We start from the raw sequence: 22,348 nt of genomic DNA, 5'->3' as shown, positions 1-22,348 counted from the left end.
ATACCTAGAAATATGAATCATTGCAGCTTTCCACTGCAGACCTCTGGAGTACCAGGCATACACACAATTGTTTATTTCTACAGAGAACAGTAATTAAAAAGAAAAAAAAAGTGTGTTTATTGGTAAAATAGGGGTAATAGAGCTGGTGTCTCTGCTTGGAGTTCCTTCTTTAGATATTTGGGTTAACTGCTTATTTTCATTATTTTGAGTTAAATGACTTTTCAAGATTCTCCTAATTAGCCCCAGTGGGATGTTGAGCAAAAGCCTTTGATGTTCACATCTCTTTCACATCCTCCCATAATTGTGACAGTATTATTGTAATCTGTGCAGATAATATTGTTGTATTTTTAACAAGATTCCAGTGTTTGATCGTAGCGAGACCGATTTCATTCCAAGATTTAATTTCCCTCCTTTTTTTCTGCTCTCTGCTGTCATCTTTGATACTCATCACCACAATCACATGACAGATGGTCGTTTCTAGATCCTATAATTGTATTTCCAGCTTAAGATTTGTAATTCATCACAGCGATGCATGATCTGCATGTCATTTAACAAAAGTTTGTGAATCGTTTACGGGCATCAGTGCTTTTTTATATTTGACTAAACATAATGAGATCTCCAACTAATTTCAGTTTGGGTTTCAATACATTTGTGGCACTGGTTTATTTATTTATAGATGTGCATAATGTAGCTAAGCTTGTTATGCACAGAATCTCACCATTTCAAATATGTTATCAGTAATTAATTCAAAGTGATGTTAATTCGGCCCAATTATGTTACTAAGCTTTGGGGCAACAGGTGGAGCACTACTGGCGTAGAGTAATGTGGATAATGTGGATATTAAAGAAAGGCACAGTGGTATTGTGTGTTAAAGTTCACCAACTTGATCTGCAGAAGACTGGAGGTAGATAGAAGCCAGAAGCTGTAGCACTGTGTCCTTCATAATGTGCAAGCTCAAAGTGCCACACCCGGTAAATCATTCACCACAGTACACACAAAGACCGAGTACAATGAACAACTGTTCCGCATTAGTACTCAGTTTACCATTCAAAGTACAAAGTCAAAACAGTACGACTAAGCTTTTTTTATTTTACAAGTTAATGTTTGTAAAACGCATACTCTAGCATGAGAACTCACCAGTAAGCAAAGCCTTTTATGCATATGGTTAAGTCAGTTAACTTACAAGTGCTTATAGTCTGCTCAATAACAAATGATTTTATTTTTTAAAAATACATTTCCAATAAATTAAATTGAGACTATAAAACTACATCTGTTACAGCAGCACAGGTTCATGAGAAACATTCTTTAATGACCATGCAAAATTACAACTCCAACAACTTCTATACTTATTACTTAATATACACATACAAATGTCAGATTCCCTTTCATTAACCGACTCATGGGCATTTTTATATGCTTAGCTTTTCTTCTATCTAGTCATTCTTGTATTCAGACAGTTGCAGGCAGTGTCAGTAATACCCTGCTGCTCCCACTCACGCCCTTGTGAACATTCACAGGATTACTGTCAGAGTGCAACCACGCCCGTTCGACGGTCAAGAGCCGCCTTGGAATGTGTTTGCACAGATAATTACTGTGTGATTTGGAAAACCAGTGGAAGACAGTCAACGCTTTTGTTTAAAACTGCTACATGATTAAAGCATGTATTCAGTAAGGAAGTATTTTCATTTGAAATATTTGAAAAGGCAGTTTTCTTATTGTCTTAATTCATTTATTGGTTTTATTTTTCTTTAAAAAATATATCAAAACTTTAAACGCAGCCGCACAAATGCACAAATGAACATCATCAGAAATAACCAAAATACCCGAAGTTCTTACTAATTGACAGAAAACCCTACGGCCCTTTACTGCATATATCAATATATCATATTGAACCTTCAAAACCAGTCCCCCGCCACCCTCTAAAAGGATAAGCGGGCATAGCTAATGTGAGGGACCGAGACTCTAAAGGCAAACAACACACAATACACAACACAAAGTATGTACAACTGAATGCATCTGCAGTTTTCAGTGCAAAAGACTTTTACCAAAAAGCAGCAAAAAAAAAACAAAAAAACAATAAGAAGCAACAGCAGAGCATTGCACGCACACTGACGCCACCTGCTTGTTCTTTGACTCATTCATGTTCAGGGGCATATCCAGCATTTAGATCACAGGCCTCACAACATCCTGTACAGTGAAAAGTAAACACCATTATTTTTAAACTTCATTGTTCATGTGCTTTTGCAGACATCTGCCAGGGTGTTGAACTTCGGTCCGAGTGTGTTCAGGAAGTCAAGGTTCTCCTTGTCGTCATATTCGCTGCAGCATCCGATGGAGCCAGCCACGGAGCCTACCCCCTCAAACCCGTAGGCGTGGATGATGTCGTCGGCATACCGTCCGTCCCCCTCTGATCCGAGCAAGGTCAGCTTCTGTAAGACCAAGTGGAAGGGACAGGAAGCGTGTTATTACTCTGAGCAATAGGAGGGGAGATACTACGCCATGTGATAACTGCCGCTCAGGATATGACGGGCAGTTAGATATTACACAGCGAACAAAGAACTCACCAACAAGTTAGAGAAATAATATTTCTCACCAAGAAGCTGAGGAAATATTAAAGTTTACAGAGGATACTATCACGGCTTAGAGAACAAGATTATATTACACATGAGAGTTTCCTAAGCTCCTACAGATAACAATAAGTTATTAAACCTCAGAGAATGTGAGGTGTACACATTCGGACGGATTTAATTCCGCCACATTCTTCTACTCTTCCGCTCTCAGACATTAAACTTTATGTTGTTCTATATACATTAAAAATATGAACATGCTTACAAAACTACAAACTACAAAACATTACCTGGTCCAGATAGCGGCCATTTGTTTGCCAGTTCTGAAGGAGAGCTGAGTCCTGAATGAGGTACTGATGGTGGAAGTCCATACCGCTACCAACAAGATGGCCTCCATTAAACTGTTGAGCACCATACTGGCTATCATACTGGCTCGAATAGAACTGTTGCATATCGTCTGTGACAACACCGGACTTATAAATCCCATTCTCTTGTGTGCTATTGACTCCGATTGTGCTGGAGCTCTTTTTCCCCAGCCATCCTGCGTTCAGCCCAGAACCCTTCACTGAGCCCTTCACTGCTTGGTCAACCAACATAGTGGGAACATTGATGAGACTTGAATCCTACAGAGGAAGACAACAAAACAACAACAAAATCAAGCAAATATTTCATGAATTAAGCAAATGAGAGAGAAAAAAAAGATACAAAAATGCTTCCTTTACAAGGTTATGAGCCCAGGCAATGCTTTCATTATTACGTCCTTACCACTTCTTCCCCTGGGGCCTCAGTGTTTGATTTGAGCAGGATTCCACCACTGTCTCCTGCATCATCAATTTCAAGCTTGTCTCCTTTTGTTATACAGAAAAAGGCAAGCAGTAGGCCTGCAATAAAAAAAAATCAGGTAGGTTAGAAATGAGTGCACAAGGAGAGCATTTTATAAAAAGCGCTTCAAGTGTGGTAGGCATCACAAGAGTGAGCAAAATGACATTATACACTTACTAATACTACCACGAATCATTGCTCAGTACCAGATACACAATGCATAATTCAGTGACACTTCTAACAACTTCTAACTTTCTATCAGTCTTCTTGTGCTTTCACACATGCGTGAGCACAAAATTCCTGTTTCATTATCTACACAGTGTAGCCTACACAATTCGGCTGGCAACAGTGTAGCAGTGGGGGACTTACAGAGCAGTAGGAGGAGGGCCAGCGGCAACAGCATGGCCAGTAAAGCCAGTCCCCCTAATGACACAGCCTTGTCCTTGCTCAAGCAGGCGCCATTTCTGCACTGGCAAATCTTTATGTTCGTCTTCTGTATGCCACCATTGCCCTGCAGATCTTTAACATCGATGGAAACTTCGTGTAACCCCGTAGGAAGCTCTTTGAGCTGCTGCAACGTAGCTGCTGTGTCTAAGGAGGAAACACGTTTAAAAGGCATGAGGGGACGTACATTTCACCAAGAAACAGCAACGCAAAATGAAGGTGCCCAGGTGGTCATAATGTTATGGCTGATCGGCGTGTATATCATATCAGCAAATATGTCCCCTAAAAAGGTAACTGTACAGTACGAAAGATATGTTTGCAGTACTTTAGAAACAGGGAACACCTTAAAAAAACATATTTTTTTCTTTTCTTTCTTTTATCTTTTGATATATTTCCAGTGCTGGAAAGAAGTTACATTTTAATAAATAATATAACATTTTGAGGTACTTGTGCTGTACGTGAGTAGTTACATTTTCTGCAACTTTATACTTCTACTTAATTATATTTCAGAGGAAGATTTACTTTACTTAAACTTGACAACTCTAGTTACAAAACATAAAACATAATAAACTGATAAATTGTTCCAAAGTAAACTACCAGGGTCATTCTGCTGCAGCACACTTATGGCTGTACTTTTACTTAAAGCAACAACAAGGAACTGTCATTTCTGGGTGATTCTGGCAGGCCCTGTTCTAAATTCTTCTTTCACCACAGAAAAAAATAAAATAAATTCTCAGTCAAACTCTAAGCCCCGTCCCTGGCTCCTTCACTGGCCTGAAACGCTTCTGTTAGATTTTTTGTTAGTGTTTTTATTTTGATAGCTTTCACTAAAAAACGAAACAAAAAAATAACTTTTTTGGGGGGAGAAATGAATAACTGAGACTTGTCATGTTGTGTGAGTAGTTGGAACATTTCTTACAGATCTTTATATTACATATTGTTTTGCTGTTGTTTTGCTGTATTTCTCCAGTCAACTATAGTCACCATCCTGGACTACATGGTGTGAGTAACTGAGTTAGAAAAAAATATTTATCCCAACTGTTCCTTTAAACGTTTTGTATTCTGTTGAAAAGACTTCACTCCTTAAAGTAGATAAAATGGGTAAAAATTCAACCACCTACCATTGAAAGGTTTCAAAGACCATTTGCCATCATTATCAGGTGGCAAACTAAACCTGAAGGGGGAAGAAAATGGAGGCTGGTCGTTGTCTTCAGCCTCAACCAGCACAGAACCAAGCTCTCCTTCCTTCTCACACAACACAATCTTGCTAGGGAGTGTTGGCTTGTTGTCGTTTTCATCCTCCACCACAAGGATGACTGTTCCTGTGCCTGTCTTGGAGCCTGAAATACATCATTACTAGATTATTACTTTTGTGGAGGACATGAATGAGGACATGTCAGTACTGAGGACAAACAAGTTAGACCTACGACAGTTGGCAGAATACCCATCACTTGGGCATCAGTCAACAAGTAATATCAAATTCTGACAAGCATTTAGGACAAGAGCCCAACTTTTGCTGTCACACCAGCGAACTGTGAATCACTGCAAATGACTAGTTGCATTATTTTCGATCAACAGGTGTTCTCATGTGAGACAAAGCAAGGAACTAACTCGCTGTTCAGGCAGATACTGGTGAGGGTGGAGCTGGTGCTTTAAGACGTGAGTACAACACACATGACAACTGTGGTTTGGCAAACCCAACAGACAGAGTGAGTGAATGAATAGATAGAGCAACAGCACAGTATCGAAGCCTGGGATCTCTTTACCGGTGAAGTAGATATAAGGTTCAGCAGAATTGTGGAGGCACAAGAGATATTCTTGACCGTATGTTTTTATCTGAGCAATATAACTGCATGGCTTACAGAAGTCAAGGAAAAGGAAATATACAGAATTTCCAAGCAACTTACTAGCATCAACAGCTTTCATGGTTATGATGTACGTTCCATTCTGGGCGAACGATGACTCTCTGTCAATTGTGTTTGCAACCTTCAGCTCTCCGGTATTTCTGTCGACATTGATCCAGGAGGCTGGGTCTGTGACCTTGTAATACCTGAGAGACAGTGGGAAGAAGTACTTGTGTATTTAGTAGCACATTTCTTCCATTCAGCAGTGAAAGTCTGCCCTCCAGTGTTTAAGAGACGTAACAAAAACTTTAGTTGGGGTCTTGGGGATTTCCTGCTGTTATAAGGTGTACTAGAAGATAATTAGAATTAAGAGAAATATAAAGGATAGCTTACATGATGCCGTCACTGCTCTTGGTCTCGGGATCTACAGCTCTGTAAATTCCTATCAGTGTGCCGTTTGGTACGTTCTCTTTGACAGGGAATCGCACGGTAGGAGCTGTGAATTGTGGACCCTCATCAACATTGGTGACAGCGACATCCACAGGGATGGACTGCCACTGGGCATTGGTGTTACTCAGCTCAGCTTCATTACGTGCCTCAATCTGAAGCTTTATGTTTTGGTTCTGCTCATAATCCAAGGCCTGGAAAAGCAGAGAGGGAGTGTATTGTAAATGTGTATCTGTTGTCAGCACTGTGTTATAGGCCTAGTTGTACTACTACTAATTTCTTGCTTACTCACCTTCGAGACATACAGAAGCCCCTCGTTTGTTTTGGGGTCAGTAGCCATTCTGAAATTGCCATTTTCATTTCCTTTCGTGATGACGAATTTAGAAATCCAGTTTGGTGTGTTGATTAAATCCTTATCTTCAACGGGAATTCGAAGGATAAGTTTTTCATTTTCATTTTCAGCGACAGTGACCCCATACTGAAGAAAACAAAAAGTGTGTTACTTAACATAGACAACCAGTGTTTCAGTGAAAAGTTTACACACTTGTTTGACCCCATGTACAGTAATAACAAAGACTACGAAAATTGTTATATTTTATTGTCACAAAACATTAAGATGTTATTTCAAGGTGTCTAACTGCTAATCACTTACAGTCGGTTTTGTGAAAGTCGGTGGGTTGTCATTGATGTCAGCCAGAGTAATGGTTGCTGTTCCTGTGTTGAACAGACCATTGTTTGCACCGTCCATATCTTTGATTTGTACTGTCACCATATGCTTGTCTTTTACCTAAAGAACAAAATGTGACAAAATGATATGAAAAAAGATAAACAACATTCTAAGGTGAGGCAAGAGACCAAAATAAGCTATCTGTATCATCTGATTTCTGACTCATATTTCAGAGTAAAAACAATGGCGCCTGTGCTCACCTCTCTGTCCAGGCTGTTCGTTACTGTGGTGATGACGCCTGTCTCTGGGTGGATGGAAAACAGGTCTAATCCGTCCAGCAGACTATATTTGATCTTGACGTGGAGGGTTTTTTCTTCGTCTCTGTCTGTAGCATTCACCATCCCCACAACTGTACCTGTGGTGTAAAACATGATCATGGAGTTAATCATCAGCCAGTAGTAGCATACGACAATTAGTCAATTAATCGATTGTTTGTCAACTATTAAATTAATTGCCAACTATTTTGATAATTAATTGTTTTGAGATAAAAAAAAAATCCAAATTCTCTCTTTTCAGCTTCTCAAATGTGAATATTTTCTGGTTTCCTTAGTTCCCTATGACAGTAAACTGAATATCTTTGGATTGCGGACAAAACAAGACATTTTTGGACGTCACCTTGAAAAACAGCAATCAATATTAGTCAACATTTTCTGACATGTTACGGACCAAAGAAAACAAACTAACTGATTAATTGAGAATGTGATCATTATTTGCAGCCCCAGGCTAAAGGTCAAATGCCGCAGGATTTCTGTATTTAATGTTCCTCACCTGCTTTGCAGCGCTCGAGCACAGAGAACTGCAGCCGGTCTGTAAATGTCGGAGCGTTGTCATTCACATCGTCAACGATTATGGTGATGGGCAAAGGTAAGTCTGTCAGCTCATTTGTGTAAAAGTCGTGAACGTTAGTGGTTAGCTGTGAAGAAAAAAGTCAATTTACACGTGTGTGAAGGTACAACACAGAATAAATGCCAGATTAGTAATGTAAAGTCCTTTTAAACAGATGTACATTATTTTCAAATGTGTATTATTCCACTTAAGGTTCAGACAAAAGACCAAGACCAAAATGGCAAAATGATTTGATAAGGAAAAGAAATCAATCGTTGGTTGCAGCCTTGTTTCACACTCACTGTAAATGACGGGAACTCCTCACGATCGACTGGCTTGTTCACGCTTAACATCCCAGTGTTCCGGTCAAGATCGAACACTCCCACTGGATGCTTATCGTAACCAGGTCCACTAAAGGTGTAGTACACCTTACGTGTGGATGCCGAATCTGATACAATCTACAACAGAAACCAAATAATTCTACTGAAACACACATGTAAACTGCTCACACAATTGCTCACACAGATTATCTATAAACCTATCTATCAAATGTAGACAGTTCCAACATTCTTGTAATGAAGGCATAAACACAGCACAGAAATTAATTAAGACATAAAGTCAGCCGAAACACATGTCATTAATAGGTGTGCCTGGGTTTGTGAATTACAAAATCTGGAGAGGATTAAAAAAAAAAGAAAATTAAGAGAATTTGTATGGTGAGTGCTGCAATAAAGACCTTAAATAGATCTTAAATATATATGCTAAAGTAGCCTATATTCTCAGGGCTAAGATTACCTTTTCAATGTTTTTTGGAAAGAGCCCCTTATCATTCTCCAATATGTTGAAGGGTGGAGGACTCCAACGTCTCTTGGAGCGCTTCAGGAAGCCTTGGCCTGTCTGCTGAGACATGCCAAACAGGTCAAGACATTTTCAAGAAAGGTGCAATAACTTTACAAGGGGACACAAGCGCGCACAATCTTACCTTTCTTTCCTGCACTGTGCTGCGGACAAGGTGAACTTCCATCTCACTTCCCAACCCACTGTTGTCCTGAGCCCACACAGAAAATGTCCGCCCTGTACTTGCCACTGACACAGCAGTCAAAGCTACTATTTCTCCATTAGGTTCTACTATGAAACTCGGGTCCTTCGATGTTAGGTGCATTGATTTGGTGTCACAGTCGGCGACTTGACGTGAAAGGGGAGACAGGGAAAGATAAGGGAGGGGGGAATAGTTATTAAACAAAAGCCAAAGAATTCAAACTGTAATAGGAAACTGTAAACGATAAAGTTTAAAGAGTTAATGAAGGCATAAACAGTTTAAGTACCTCTTGTGATATGGTATCCAGCCTGAATTGTTTGGGGCACTTGTACATGTATAGACTTCGGGATAAAACAGGACTCCACACGGGACAGGATCTGAAGCAGTAAATGAGTTTCAGTTTTAAAAATGCTTATCGAATAAAAGACTGCGTAAAAGACCACTAATAACGAGTTCGCGAGCATTTAACAGCAAATTATTACATTATAACAAACATTCTTCTTAAATATCGACAAAAAAAAACAGAAGGTAAAAGCTTAAACACGATGGCCTGACGTTACATTTGTATCGATAAGGACTTTTATTTCACCACAGAGGATATACAATAAAAAAAAGGGGGGGGGAGCACTCACCAGCAGAAGGCAGATGTTGAAAATTAAAACATTCGCCATTTTTACGAAAACTGCTCGATAAACCTTCGTCCCGGTCTGTAAGGAGGAAGCTGGACGGTCACCGACAGGAAAGTGACAGATGATGTATTAACGTCTCAGTTAAAAGCTCAAAAGAAGAAAGTCGTCTATTCCCACACTTCGCTCGGATATCTGTCGCTACCGACAGTGACTCAACAGACGGACACACCTTGACAGACGGACACACCCAGACTGCGAGCCTCCCTGGTAGGATCAGCAGGCGAGGCACCTTCAGGCAGCAAGGGCTTAATATTCCGCTGAACTCCTACAGGACAACTCCCCGAAAGTTTGCTAATAAAATGTTGGTTTCTGCCAGCAGGGGGAAACATTGCTTAAAGATTCGTTCAGTTCAAGTCATTCTGTAATTTTGAGAATGTTGCAACACATCAAAAACAAGAAAAACACTTTAGTTGCCAACGTAACAGTTATTGTTGTACCTTACCATATGATATACGAATGCCTTTTAAAAAGCACTACAATGTCGTAGAAATATTATGTTAGTTTGTATTCTCTCTGAGCAGGTGTGTAAGCACAAAGTGTGCATGTCCTTTCAACTATCTATCTATCTTTTTTTAAAGACTATCTGGTCTGCGAACTGTCTTCCGGGTCTCTAGGAGACTGACCCCTGCATGGCCCTATTCTCTCCTCTTACAGCTCCACTGAAGCATTGTGGTAGGAAGAACAGAACTGGGCTCTTCACTTAACACCGCAGGAATGTGTGCTGAATGGAGCCTGGTGTGGGGGAGGCTCCAGTCCCACAGCGAACGCTCACTATCTCTATAAACTCCTGATAAAAAGTGAGAGTGGACAGAGCCAGCAACACTGGGCCCGTGTCCTTTAAAACGTGTCCGACTTGGACCTACTGTAATGGGGGTTTTAAAAGTGCACTGGGAAGTGAGGCGATGTGGGGCTGCAACAGGAAAAGGTGAGAAAAATGTCAGGAAGACTTTGCTGCTGGGAGTCATGGGCGTGGACGTAATGAAAGGGCTTCGGGCTGGAACACAAAATGTGAAACAGACTCAGCAAAATACCCTCTTGTCACTCCCAAGCTAAAATGAAAGTGAATTATTGTTGCAGATTGTTGTTGCAGAGTGTTTACAGAGAACACAGTATACGAATGAACAGATAAACTTGTTATATTTCTACTTAATCTCTCTATCTCCCACACTGTCCAAAATATTAGGTCCTGTCTTTAACAAAGAATAATCTAATGTTTCTGCTGAGACGTACAGTTTGAAGCCATTCATTTCTCAAGAGGACCTTTGTGTCATAACTTTGAACGTCTAAGGAGTTACGCACAATGTGTCTCTATGTCATACAAATTATTAATATGTATTTAATAATGTTATGCTTCTTCCCAGGTACTTCAGTGAATCAATAAGATGTTGCAAAATCCAGTTTGGAGCACATCTGTTGCATGAAGACAACAATCTGACGACAGCACATTTCACATTGCATATTTCAAAGGTGTAACAGTTACTGTAAGTTTATGACAGTGACGTAAACTACTCCACCCTTCTCTCCACTCCCGTTTGGGTGAGCGCCACGGAAGGCAGGGTGGAGCATGCATGTCATATGTGATGGTTCATATTTAGTTGAGAAACATTGCTCAGGGTTTTTGTTTTAGAGAATGACGTGCCTAATGTGTGATTATCAGTGTGGGACCTATAATACTGGCCGTATTGAAATGTATCACATCAAACATTACAAAGTATATGTTTAAGTTTTGTTGAAAGTGTTTTAGAGGGGCGTTGACTCAAGTTTTGTTATTGAATTGTACTCTGACATACTGATCGGTGTCAGGTAGTTTACCCTCATTGATACATAAATGGACGAGATATTAGAAACAGCCTCCCAAATGACCAGCTGAAGTTGAATTAACACTTCTCTAAAACAGTTTCCACACAAACTGACCATTATAACCTCATGAAGCTAGGATTTATTGGAGAGCTGTCATATTGGACTGCATTAGTTTTAGGAAGGTACATTTATTAAACTTGCGAATGTAAACTAAGCCATATAGAAATACTAACAAACGTCAGACATTTTGTCATATATGACACACCCAGTTCATGCAACATTTTATGTAACATACTCTGCTGCATTTTCAGAATGTGATAAACACAAATTAAAGTGATTATTCTAAATATTTGTTGGGTCATTTGCAGCATTTGGAACATTGCAATTTCTGTCAAATCTGTGCTGAATTAATAACTTTTGAATTTCTGTCTCACACAACAGCCGTGACTCATTTATGCTACCACTGAAACCACCCAGTCGCCTTTGGGCACATATTGCTGTTAGAGACAGATTGAAAAAAGACTATAAAGAATTAAAAGCATTGCAGGCTTCCAGTCAAATGTGACACAATACCATGTCAAAATTCCAGCTTAGAAACTAATGGTCTGATAAGGAAAGATCAAAGTGATACTGTATTTCTTCTCCCACACACCTTTGGACACGGGAGTGAAAGTTTGACCTTAACTTGGCAACACAAACTCATTGTGCCAATATTTTGTGCCTTTATCTTTTTTTTCTCTACAAATGCCCACATGCACACACACACACACACACACAGAGAGAGCCCAGTGTGCAGCTTAATGTTTAGGAGTGTTGAACCCAGAAACACAAGTGAACCTCTTGGGAATTTCACATGTACAGGTGAAGTTTTACAGATGAGTGCGAAGGTTGGACTAAAAGAACTCCAATACATTTTTTTTATTTTTTATTTTTTTATTCTGAGTATCACCACCATAAATAAATTCTTAATCCCAGAGTACAAAAGTCAAAATGAATTGTTAAACTCAGTTTTTATCCCCCAGAAACATGAACACTTTGCGCATTGTCACTCCAGATTCACAATAAAGTCATGTCTGTCTTAGTTTGGACACACTTTGGAAACAATTGTGGAGAGATTTCCTCTGAAACCAGTCTGATTTTCCTCAGCAATACAGACATTACAGCTATGCAGAAAGTGGACGCACCACCTACTTTCTCCTTATCAGAGTAGCAGTGAAACTGAGAGAGGAACCGCCTATTGTTGTAAAGTCCCTGCCCCTCAACAGGGTCAAAGTCTGCACCAGCGAGGGAGTCGAGATACAGTCAAGTTGACGCGATTTCACTTCAACAGGAGTTTTAACAAGTTTTTAACAAGTTCATATATTTGTTTCGGGGTGATGGCTCCACTGTTGAAATGCGGCTTTTTTATTCTACTGGCGTCCTTACTAACGGTAAGTAGGCTATAACAAATTCCGTTTGCGCTGTTTATTGTTAGATGTCCATTATCGGGTGTAGAATAGCCGATCTTAAACAGGTGTGGCTCTTCTCTGGTGGGCTGTTAAGCTCATCGGATGTATTTGTCTGTATATTCAAAGTTAAACGGTCGGGGTAGGCAGTTAAAGATTATAACGAAAAGTTCTAAAAGTTATTGCGCAGTCACGGAACAGCTCTTTCTTTATTTCCTCTCCAGCAGAGCAGCTTTTCCACAGTGATCTCCCTAAAGTGCTAGATGTGGAGAAAAAACACTTTAGAGGAAGTCTAACTATAGCGGAGGTTTTAAGCTTTGACACAATTGAGATTGTAATACGGATAGTGACATTAAAAAAAAAGTTCCATCGTGTTAAGTTCTAGAGATTTCCCCCTTTAAATGCAAAGTAAAAGAGAGGTTGACAAACTGTAGGCCTACATTTATTTATTCATTTATTGATGGAATGCCTATTTTTTATTGACGACAATAAAATAATACATTTGCTGTAAGGGTTGTTTTTTTTAACTTGAATAACCCTGGGATGTAAAGAAATAATGTGTGAACTAATGCCGTGTGTGGGAGTCATCAGCAACAATATGCCACATGAGTTTGCAATTGCACATTATTAATGATACAATTTTTCCTCCCTCTTTGTTTACCTGCAGCTTGTTCCTGTGAGGGCCGAAGGAAATGGCCCCCAATTACACAGACAGAAGAGAGAATGGATCGTGGCTCCCAGGCAACTGCAAGAGAACAACGATTACACCGGCTTGGAGTATATTGCTAGAGTGTGTACTTATTTGTTCTATTTCGGTCCAAACAATTCTACTAAAACTTAATATTATGTAAGACATATGTAACGTAGGTACAGCAACGTTCCTCAAAGTATTTACATTGTTGTCCAGTACATTTTTCACTTGCGCTCCCCCTGTTGTGTATCCTCAGACCACCTCTGTTCTTTCGAGGTGTGGTTAGTATGTGTGAGATCAGCTCCGCAGATACTGACAAACTTCCATATTAATATTAATAAAGAGTCAGTTCAGACAAACCTTTGTTTTAAAACTGGAACACACACACCTGTGTTTGAGGTTTGACTACCTGCTTATCTAGTTTCATATCTCAGATAGTTAGATCAGTATTGCAGATCAGTGAGTGGTTGTTCTGATCAGAGCAAAAAAAGTTTGGATGCCACACACCTTTGTATACATGTCACGCCCCTGCTTGCATTCACATGATCTGGTTGACATTCAGTGAAGTATATTATTTTAGAGTAAATAAGTTGTACTAATTGGAAGGTTATATTATATTATATGTATTTCCCAATCAGGTGGATTCACGTGTTTGTATTTGTTTTTCAGATTCGCTCTGATAAGGAGAACTTCACAAAGATATATTACTATCTAAGTGGGCCTGGTGTTGACCAACCCCCGATAGGCAGATTTCGTGTGAACCGTGACACTGGTTATGTGAAAATCTACTCCATTCTGGACAGAGAGGAAATCGCCTTCTATCATGTAAAATCTATGTCTTGTATACATCCTGTTTTTAAAATCTAGAGCATTTACAGCCATGCCTGTTGTACAGTGAGGAAACGGTAAAGTAGTTGTGATGTCTTTTTTTGCAGTTAATAGGTATGGCAAAATACGCCGATGGGACGGAAGCTGAAAAGAATTTGGACCTTAGAATTACTGTTTTAGATGACAATGACTGCCCACCGGTCATTAAAGCACAGCAAGTTGGATATGTCAATGAATCAAGTGCAACAGGTATTTTAAGATATCTACAGTATATTTCTAACATGGCAAAGTATTTTTTATGTGTATTCATTGAACTGGTGTATTGTTTCATTCATGATTTCTAGGTACTGTTGTCATGAAAGTGATAGCTACTGATGCTGATGCAGAGAACACGTCCTACTCCCAGATCTCTTACAGCATTGTGGAGCAGAGCAACTTAGCTGGGATGTTCTTAATCAACTCTCGCACTGGAGAGGTCATTGTTAAACAGAACACTCTAGACAGGGAGGTGAGTCACTTGACAGTAAATGAGAAAGACACATTTCACAAGTTCTTAGGCAGATGCATGTTCATATTAGTTAAACATCTTTGACTGGAAAAAAAAAAAATAGAATGTATTAATCACTGCATTGTATCTTCGATCTACTTTTTTTTTAGAAACAAGATACATATAAGTTGATTATAAAAGGCGTAGACTTGAATGGGGACTCGAGAGGAAACACAGGAACCGGAGAAATTGTAATTAAAATTCTGGACATAAATGACAATATTCCAACCCTGGAAAAAGAGTCGGTAGGTGTGACACAATTACCAGGACCAACACTTTTATTCTTCATTATCTAGCTTCTGTGATCATGTTTGAAAGTTGTTCTAAAGCAACTGTTGGTGTGTGTTTTATTTGCAGTATGAAGGGAGTGTGGAAGAAAACACCATCAATGTGGAAGTGATGAGGATCAAAGCCATTGACATGGACCTGATTCACACTGACAACTGGCTGGCTGTCTTTGAAATCATTTCAGGGAATGAGGCAGGCTATTTCACTGTCACTACTGATTCTAAGACCAATGAGGGAATTATCATGATTCAGAAGGTAAAAGATTCTTATTTTGATGGACTTAACATTTAAAACAGTTAAATGAATGTGTGTGATTCAGTGAACACAAAGGCTAATGTGAACGCTATATCCTTGAATCTGCAGGCCTTGGACTATGAGGAATTAAAGGTACTCAACTTAGAAGTGGTTGTTCGCAACAAAGCGCAGTACAATTTTGGGTCCACGACAGGGGTCATAACCACCAAAGCCTACCCCGTTAAAATTAATGTGGTCAATCAGAAGGAAGGCCCCCGTTTTCATCCAAGTGTCAAAGTAGTGTCTGTCTCTGAGAGCCACACTTCCGTCTTTCTCAACAAAATCATCACCACTTACGCTGCTATTGACAGTGACACACTACAGACAGCCACCAACGTAAGGTACAGCCACATGGTGAAAATGTTGCTTAACGGCACATGTATAGATACCTCTCTTTGTGTCTCTGAATGGATGTATGTACATTAATAGCTTATTTTTGTCCTGTGGATTTTCATATTCGTAGGTATGCCAAAATCTACGATATTGACCACTGGTTGATTGTTGATGAAAAGACAGCAGATATCAAGCTGAATAAACTACCTGACAGAGAGTCCAAGTACTTGGTCAACGGAACATATTATGCCAAAATCATATGCATCACCAGTGGTGAGTTCTGTATGATATTGTTCTCCAGTGGATTTATATGGTGCACAACAGATTAATAATAACCTCTAATTTGATTGATTTTTAGATATTCCGGCAAAAACTGCCACAGGGACTATAGCCATTCAGGTCGAGGACTATAATGATGACTGTCCTAAGCTGACTACTACAACTCAGACCAAGTGCATTGAGGATACTGTCATCTACGTCACAGCCGAAGACAAAGATGATTTCCCCAATTCAAAACCATTTGAGTTCACTGTGATTCCAGGGAGCAGCAAGGGGAAATGGACAGTGGAGCCACTTAATGGTAAGATTACAATAGATATACAACAGCTTGACACATTTCCTGCAAACCATCATAATATGAAATTTGCGTCAAACATTAGATTTCCAAAGACTCGCAAGCAGATGTTGATTATTTCAATGCTGCATAGTTTTTTTTTATTGTTCATTTCATTGGATTCGGTTGGTAAATTTGTATGCATAGCACAAACATGTTCAAACTGGTAAGTTTGCATCACATGTACTGTATTATATCACTGAACCAACCTCAGCCTCACCTGTGCTTTTCCTGCCTTGACAAGTAAATAACTGTCATGAAAAAGGTTCATCTGAGTCTATCAGTTCTGTAAAAAGAAAGGATGCATTACTATTTATTACAAGGCACAAACAGACTAACATAACTCGTGTAGCACGTTTTAAAATGTAGTCTCATCTTTCTTCAGAAACCACAACCATTCTAAGGGACAACGACAACTTGTGGCCAGGCATTTACAAAGTGACAATGGAAGTCAAAGACCAGCAGGGATATGCATGTGCTAGTTTTCAGACGATGCAAGTAATTGTGTGTACTTGCCATAAAGAGACTAAAACCTGTGTGGCGCGCAGTACAAAGACTTCTGGTTTTGGAGCTTCAGGTATACTGCTTCTGCTCCTGGGACTGCTGCTTCTTCTGTGTGAGTAGAGTATTACTGGCTTTTCTTTTTCTGTTTATTTGGACTAGAATGATTATTTTTCCCCTACAGAGTTGCCTAATCAGACATGCTGTAGCATATTCTCTTATCTCTAGCATTCATTACACAATTTTTTTTATCACTTAATAATTGAAAGTAATTCATTGACTGATGACTGGACTTAATTTGTCCTGACAAGTATATTTTAATCAGAATTTCTGCTGACATAATGTCAAATATGTGTTTCAGTGGTGCCCCTCCTGCTGCTGTTCTGCCTGTGTGGAGGTGCAGCAGCTACTGGAGATTTCAAGCACATTCCAAACGATACAAAACAACAGCTGATCTCATATCACACTGAGGGACAGGGAGAAGATAAGGTACTTTGTTTAGTGTATTCTTCATATGAATGGACTGTATACAATATTTATATATTTTTAGTTTTAAAAATATGTCATATACATGTGTCAAAAAATGCTGCATCTTTTAACGGGATCTAAAAATGTTCTCACAGGAAGTTCCTCTTCTGCATGTCCCAGTGGAAGTTGATGGTGGCACAATTAATGTCAAGAATGTCAACGCCTTTGGGGGAAAGGGGTATGTCGGAAGACTGGCTGAAGTAGGAGGAGCAGCAGGTGGCGGAGCAGCAGGTGGTGGAGCAGCCTTAGGTGGAATGAATACTTCAACCTTGACAGCCGAGAACATGCACCTATACAATCAGTATAACAAGTATAACCAATCCATTGGGAAAGTGGAGATGGACTACGCTGGTGCTGGGATGATGACAGGAGAAGAAATGTTTTTCTCCCGATACATGGCTGGGGCCTTTGATGGGATGGCTCTACCGGACCAGTACCTGGGGGAGTATTATTCAAGTGTGAGTACATCTGATCCAAGTCTTAACAAAAACTTTTAGGAATTTTTTGTATGTTTTTATAAAGTCAGTTTTCAACTATTAGCATTAGCTTGCATTGCTGGATTGATAACCAGGCTTAGAGAATGGCCCCAGAATATATCTTATAGAATGTAACTATCATATAGAACATAGCTAGTTTTTATTATACAATATGTTAGGACACGTAAAAGCTTTATCATACTGTCCCAATTAAGTATTATTGACTTTAATGGATTTAATATATTCTGTTTGTTTGCAGAAATCCAACCATGCGTCACAGCAATCCCAGCAGAAGGATGCGTTGCTGGTCTATGACTATGAGGGTCAGGAGTCCCTGGCAGGTTCTGTTGGTTGCTGCAGCCTTCTTGAGAACGATGATGACCTTGCATTTCTCAATGACCTTGGGCCTAAATTCAAAACCCTGGCTGAGATTTGTCATGGGTCGACTTTGGTGACCGAGTCTGTGGATGCAGGGGTTTCTGTCTCTGCACCCAGACCAGTGTCTCCTTTCAGGCCCTCCACCTCCACCCACACACACGTCCATACTAACAGAGAAACAATCAGGAATAGAGACCACGTCGACATCAACACCCTCAACACCTCCAATGTAGCATCTGGATCTTCCACCTTTATTCAGGAGGAACGCATTACTGAGAGAGCACACAATTCAGCCGCTGTTCCCAAGGTACATGTCCAGGACAAGATAGTGATTCCCAGCCAGACACTGCTCATACAGCAGCCCACTATGTATTATGCTGCCACGCCCATGTATGTAGTAGATCCCAAGCCACAAGTTGTGTTTGTGGCAGGGGGCGCCCAGCAGGCAGCGGGTCAAGTAGGCCAAGTGGGGCTCAGTCAGGGGCTGGTGCAGGTTGGTGGCCTCCAAGGTTCTCAGGGTTTGGTCGTTGTAGATAGGCAAGTAGGAATGGGTGGGGTGACAGGACAGGTAGCACAAGGCCTTTCACAAGGAACCATCTCCAGGTCCAGACAGGTGTTGTTGGTAGAAAATGGGTCTTCGGGGGGAGAGCAAGTTGCACACATTGAACAGGGCTTTGTTCAGACTGGACACGGGTCAACAGAGCAGGGTTTGGAGGTCAGAGGCCATGGTACTCAGGTAAAAACTCTTTCACTGGGTTCGCGCAGTACTCTAGGGTCAAATGAGGCCCTGACAACCACACCCAAGATGCAAGGAAGCCAGAGAGTGGTTATGCAACATAAGAAGGTCTCAGTGACTGAGAGAAATACTGAATCTAGTACAAGAGCGTAAAGTAAGCCTTTTGTTTTGCATATACACTATTGTCACACTTGTTAAGATATATACCGAAATATATTTCAGTATACTAAAATATACTGCAATAAAAAAAACTAAAAACTACTAAAAACTAGCAAAAGGATAGTTTAGCCTGCTTGATCAAAAGTGCAATATTGCACTGTAGTGATAACATTGCTGCTTATAGTAGTTAAAACACGGTATTGACCACATAAACATCAATCCAAAAAAGGCATTGGATTCCCATACGGACACTGTTTTGAAAAATAGGCTAAGCTACCTGCTAAAATGAGGCTCTGTCAACATTAGTTGAAAGCGTATAGCTCACAGTATTAGTGTAAAGCAAACTTAATCTTAAAAATGCTTGCAAGGAAGTGTACAAATGGCTTCAATTGCACCAAAACATTTAAATACATTGCTGATTTGCTTTTATTAATTAAATGTTCGTAAATGGATGTCCATCAAGAATGGAGTTGCCCTTCTGACAATTTTCTCCCTTTAGGAACCCCCCCTTTAACAAAGGTTAGAGACCCCTGTGTTACGCTGTGTCATAATACCTGAGCTGAGGGAAAGCCTTGGCAAAAATAATAAAGTGTGACTTCCCTTTTCCTCTGGTTCTAAGAATGCCCAGTTAGGCGCCAACTGACCTAAAAGCACTATATTTATTTCAGGCACGTAGGCACAAGTAGGCTTAGGTTCAGGGCGGGAGCAGCCAAAGTAAACATAACAGAACTAAACCAGTCAAACCCTCAGTGTGTACGTACCTATCAAGCTAAAATTACAAACTTCTGACCTTATCTCCAGAACAAAGAGACACTGTAAAAAGCAGAGTACAAACAAAAAGGTTACGCCCTATACCAGTTAGCCTCAAGACAGTGCCGGCTAGAGTATTTGCAATATGATGAAGAAGGTCTATATCAGATCAGCGAGTTCCCTTCCTATTCCAGTTCCCAGCCTACCAGGCTAGAGAAGGAAGCCCACAACTGTTTTCAGCTCGCCTTACATTAGTGGAGGCTGCAACTTGGAACCAATCACAAGCATGGACCTCGCCTACACAATCAAACTTTCCATCCGACTGCAGCTCAGGTAAATCCAGACCCGAATAAGAACAGGAGGAGAGAGAAACATAGAACATGTAATTCATCAGTGCAAGGCGAAAAAAAAGATTATAGGTTGTAACACAGCAACAGTTAGTGGGGACATTTAGTCAAATGGAAAAAGTCTCACAGTTATCACACTGGATATGTAAAATGGAAAATGAATTTTAAAAACCAAATATGTCAGCATTTAGCAAAAAGTCATTTCATGGGTACGGCACAATACTCTTATTAAACTTATACTCTTATTAAACCCCTACAGTTATGATCAATGTGTGCTTAAAATCTTACTTGCTCTTCTCCATTAGAACAACACAAAGCAGTCATATGTAATATTACGTTTACAGAATTTCCAAATCTTCTGTCACTTGCCAAGAATCCTGTAAAATGACTCTAATTATACCGTAAGCCATTAGTTTTAAGAAACACAAAATGATTCAGAGTGACAGAATGTTTCTATAGCTACTATAATGTTGCATTTATCCATACAGGCTTTGAACTCTACAGTCAGTGCTCTGAGTACTGTATTTTTAGTATGGTGTTTCTTTAGATGCCTTGGTTGCATTTAGTTTAGCCTTGCCATGAGCTGTTTTGTTGACCTTTGTTGAGCTTTTTTTTTACTTAGTTATACTGTAACTAATCGGGAATTGTTATATGGGTGGCCACTGCTTCCTTGGAAACTGCGTGGAACATAGATAAGTTAATGCTGTTTGTACTGTAAAAACAAGAAAAGCACTCTCTGCAGAACAGCCAAAGCCAAAGGGTTTGAATGATTTAGTCTGCCAAGAAAGAATTACTTTTTATCAGTCGACCACATAGTCATTACAGACCATAAACCGAAGAAGAGACAAAGACAAATTCTTTACTTTATTGTTGCACTCTTTTTATTATTTCTACAGAATATAAAGTGTTAACTCCGAGAGATCTAAGTGCCAAAGCTGTAAAAATTGTGTGCAATAGCATGATGGCATATTTTCACAAATTTATATTGTGACCAGATAGACTTTTAATATGCTTCTGTGTGTTTGTGTGTGGGTGTAGAGATAACATAATTTGGGTATGTGGACTGGCAGAGTAATAAAGGATTAGCTTGCCAAGCACTGAAAACATTTGATAAAATGAAACTGTTTGATACTGCTGTTCTTGCTATTGATATATTTTTTTTTTCATGTCTAGTTTCTAATATGTTGTACTGCTTGTTGCTGTTTGCTATGCTGTATAAACAGTACAATACTAATGTTGCAGTAGTGGACATGATAATGAGGAAAGATTTTTCATTCAATAATTGTTTTCAGTTTTTCACCTTCTGTCATAATAAAATCAGTAAGAAAAAATCTGTTTCACACTACTGTGTTATTTAAGAGATTATATGGGAACAGGCTATTTCACTAGATTACAGTAGAGATAGTATAAGTATTTCACATCAGAAATCAGACACTTGACCTCACATGGTTTCACTGTACTTTAATACGATACACAACGCTGCAGTTGACCCATTTGACTGTCCAGAATGTTAAAATAGACCCCCCATGTGTGCATGGGAACTGTTTGGATGACATTCCGCGTAGTGTCTTAATTAAAATTGCCAGCCTCATGATGGACTGCTTATAAAAAAAAGGATCAGAATCAATGTAGCAGAACCAGATGTACTGTATTTTTTTATTCCACATATTCTTTTTCCTTGTCAAAACACCATCGATAGACCGGTCAGAGACTTAGGTATGTTGAGCAGCGGCTAATGTAGCCTCAAGCTGAAATGAGGCCTGGACTACAGATGTCTGATAAACTCACCTGCTTTTAACTGCACACTTGCAGATTATCATTTTCAAACTTGTAGCCCCAATCGACGATGACATCCATTTAGGCAATTTTATCAGATTTGGCACAGCTTTTGTAACTCATGGAGTAGTACTCTGCAAAACCTGTCGACAGACTTTGATTTGTAAAGTCAGCAGAGTTGAGTTGAATTGAAATTTTGTTTTGGTGCTAACTGTTAAATGCACATACGGAAACCATTCAGACACAGAGTGTGGAGTTTTGCCAGGTTCAAAACATAAAATCAATTTCTGGCCTATAACTCAGCATATTTCTTTGTCAGTTAAAATGTGCTTCATTCAGTGAGGTTAAACTGAGGAGTTTGCTACCTTTTCCTGGTAGATAGCAGCATGCCTATGTAGAACAGATACAATGGGTGTCTTTGTTGCTGACTAAAAAAGATTCAGTCATGCTTTAC

The 22,348-nt window shown here is 39.6% G+C and overlaps 2 protein-coding genes across 3 annotated transcripts; one reads left to right on the top strand and one right to left on the bottom strand.

Annotated features, from left to right (window-relative positions):
* Positions 1 to 1,712: 1,712 nt before the first annotated feature.
* Positions 1,713 to 9,689, bottom strand: dsc2l (desmocollin 2 like). Of its 2 annotated transcripts, none has more exons than XM_035671244.1 (16): positions 9,348 to 9,689; positions 9,002 to 9,092; positions 8,659 to 8,861; positions 8,472 to 8,576; positions 7,979 to 8,134; positions 7,620 to 7,764; positions 7,052 to 7,206; positions 6,777 to 6,911; positions 6,417 to 6,602; positions 6,071 to 6,318; positions 5,741 to 5,883; positions 4,955 to 5,173; positions 3,759 to 3,980; positions 3,333 to 3,448; positions 2,858 to 3,190; positions 1,713 to 2,429 (listed from the first exon to the last, which is right to left on the bottom strand). In XM_035671244.1, exons 1-16 carry the CDS (start codon positions 9,384 to 9,386, stop codon positions 2,232 to 2,234), a joined length of 2,694 nt encoding a protein of 897 aa, XP_035527137.1. In that variant the 5' UTR covers positions 9,387 to 9,689; the 3' UTR covers positions 1,713 to 2,231. The 2 variants fall into 2 exon arrangements, with proteins under 2 accessions (XP_035527137.1, XP_035527138.1); XM_035671245.1 differs by having other exon boundaries at positions 8,472 to 8,573.
* A 2,767-nt stretch (positions 9,690 to 12,456) lies between these two features.
* On the top strand, positions 12,457 to 21,442 carry LOC118334705 (desmoglein-2-like). The gene is made up of 14 exons (XM_035670743.1): positions 12,457 to 12,634; positions 13,317 to 13,439; positions 14,010 to 14,165; positions 14,276 to 14,417; positions 14,513 to 14,676; positions 14,826 to 14,960; positions 15,073 to 15,258; positions 15,367 to 15,638; positions 15,761 to 15,903; positions 15,989 to 16,210; positions 16,629 to 16,859; positions 17,106 to 17,233; positions 17,368 to 17,730; positions 18,008 to 21,442. Exons 1-14 carry the CDS (start codon positions 12,581 to 12,583, stop codon positions 19,013 to 19,015), a joined length of 3,327 nt encoding a protein of 1,108 aa, XP_035526636.1. The 5' UTR covers positions 12,457 to 12,580; the 3' UTR covers positions 19,016 to 21,442.
* Positions 21,443 to 22,348: the final 906 nt, after the last annotated feature.

Source organism: Morone saxatilis, unplaced genomic scaffold, assembly GCF_004916995.1.
Source record: "Morone saxatilis isolate NCDOM2014 unplaced genomic scaffold, NCSU_SB_2.0 Contig23, whole genome shotgun sequence".
NCBI classification, from domain to species: domain Eukaryota; kingdom Metazoa; phylum Chordata; class Actinopteri; family Moronidae; genus Morone; species Morone saxatilis.
This window is presented reverse-complemented; position numbering and strand designations above follow the sequence as displayed.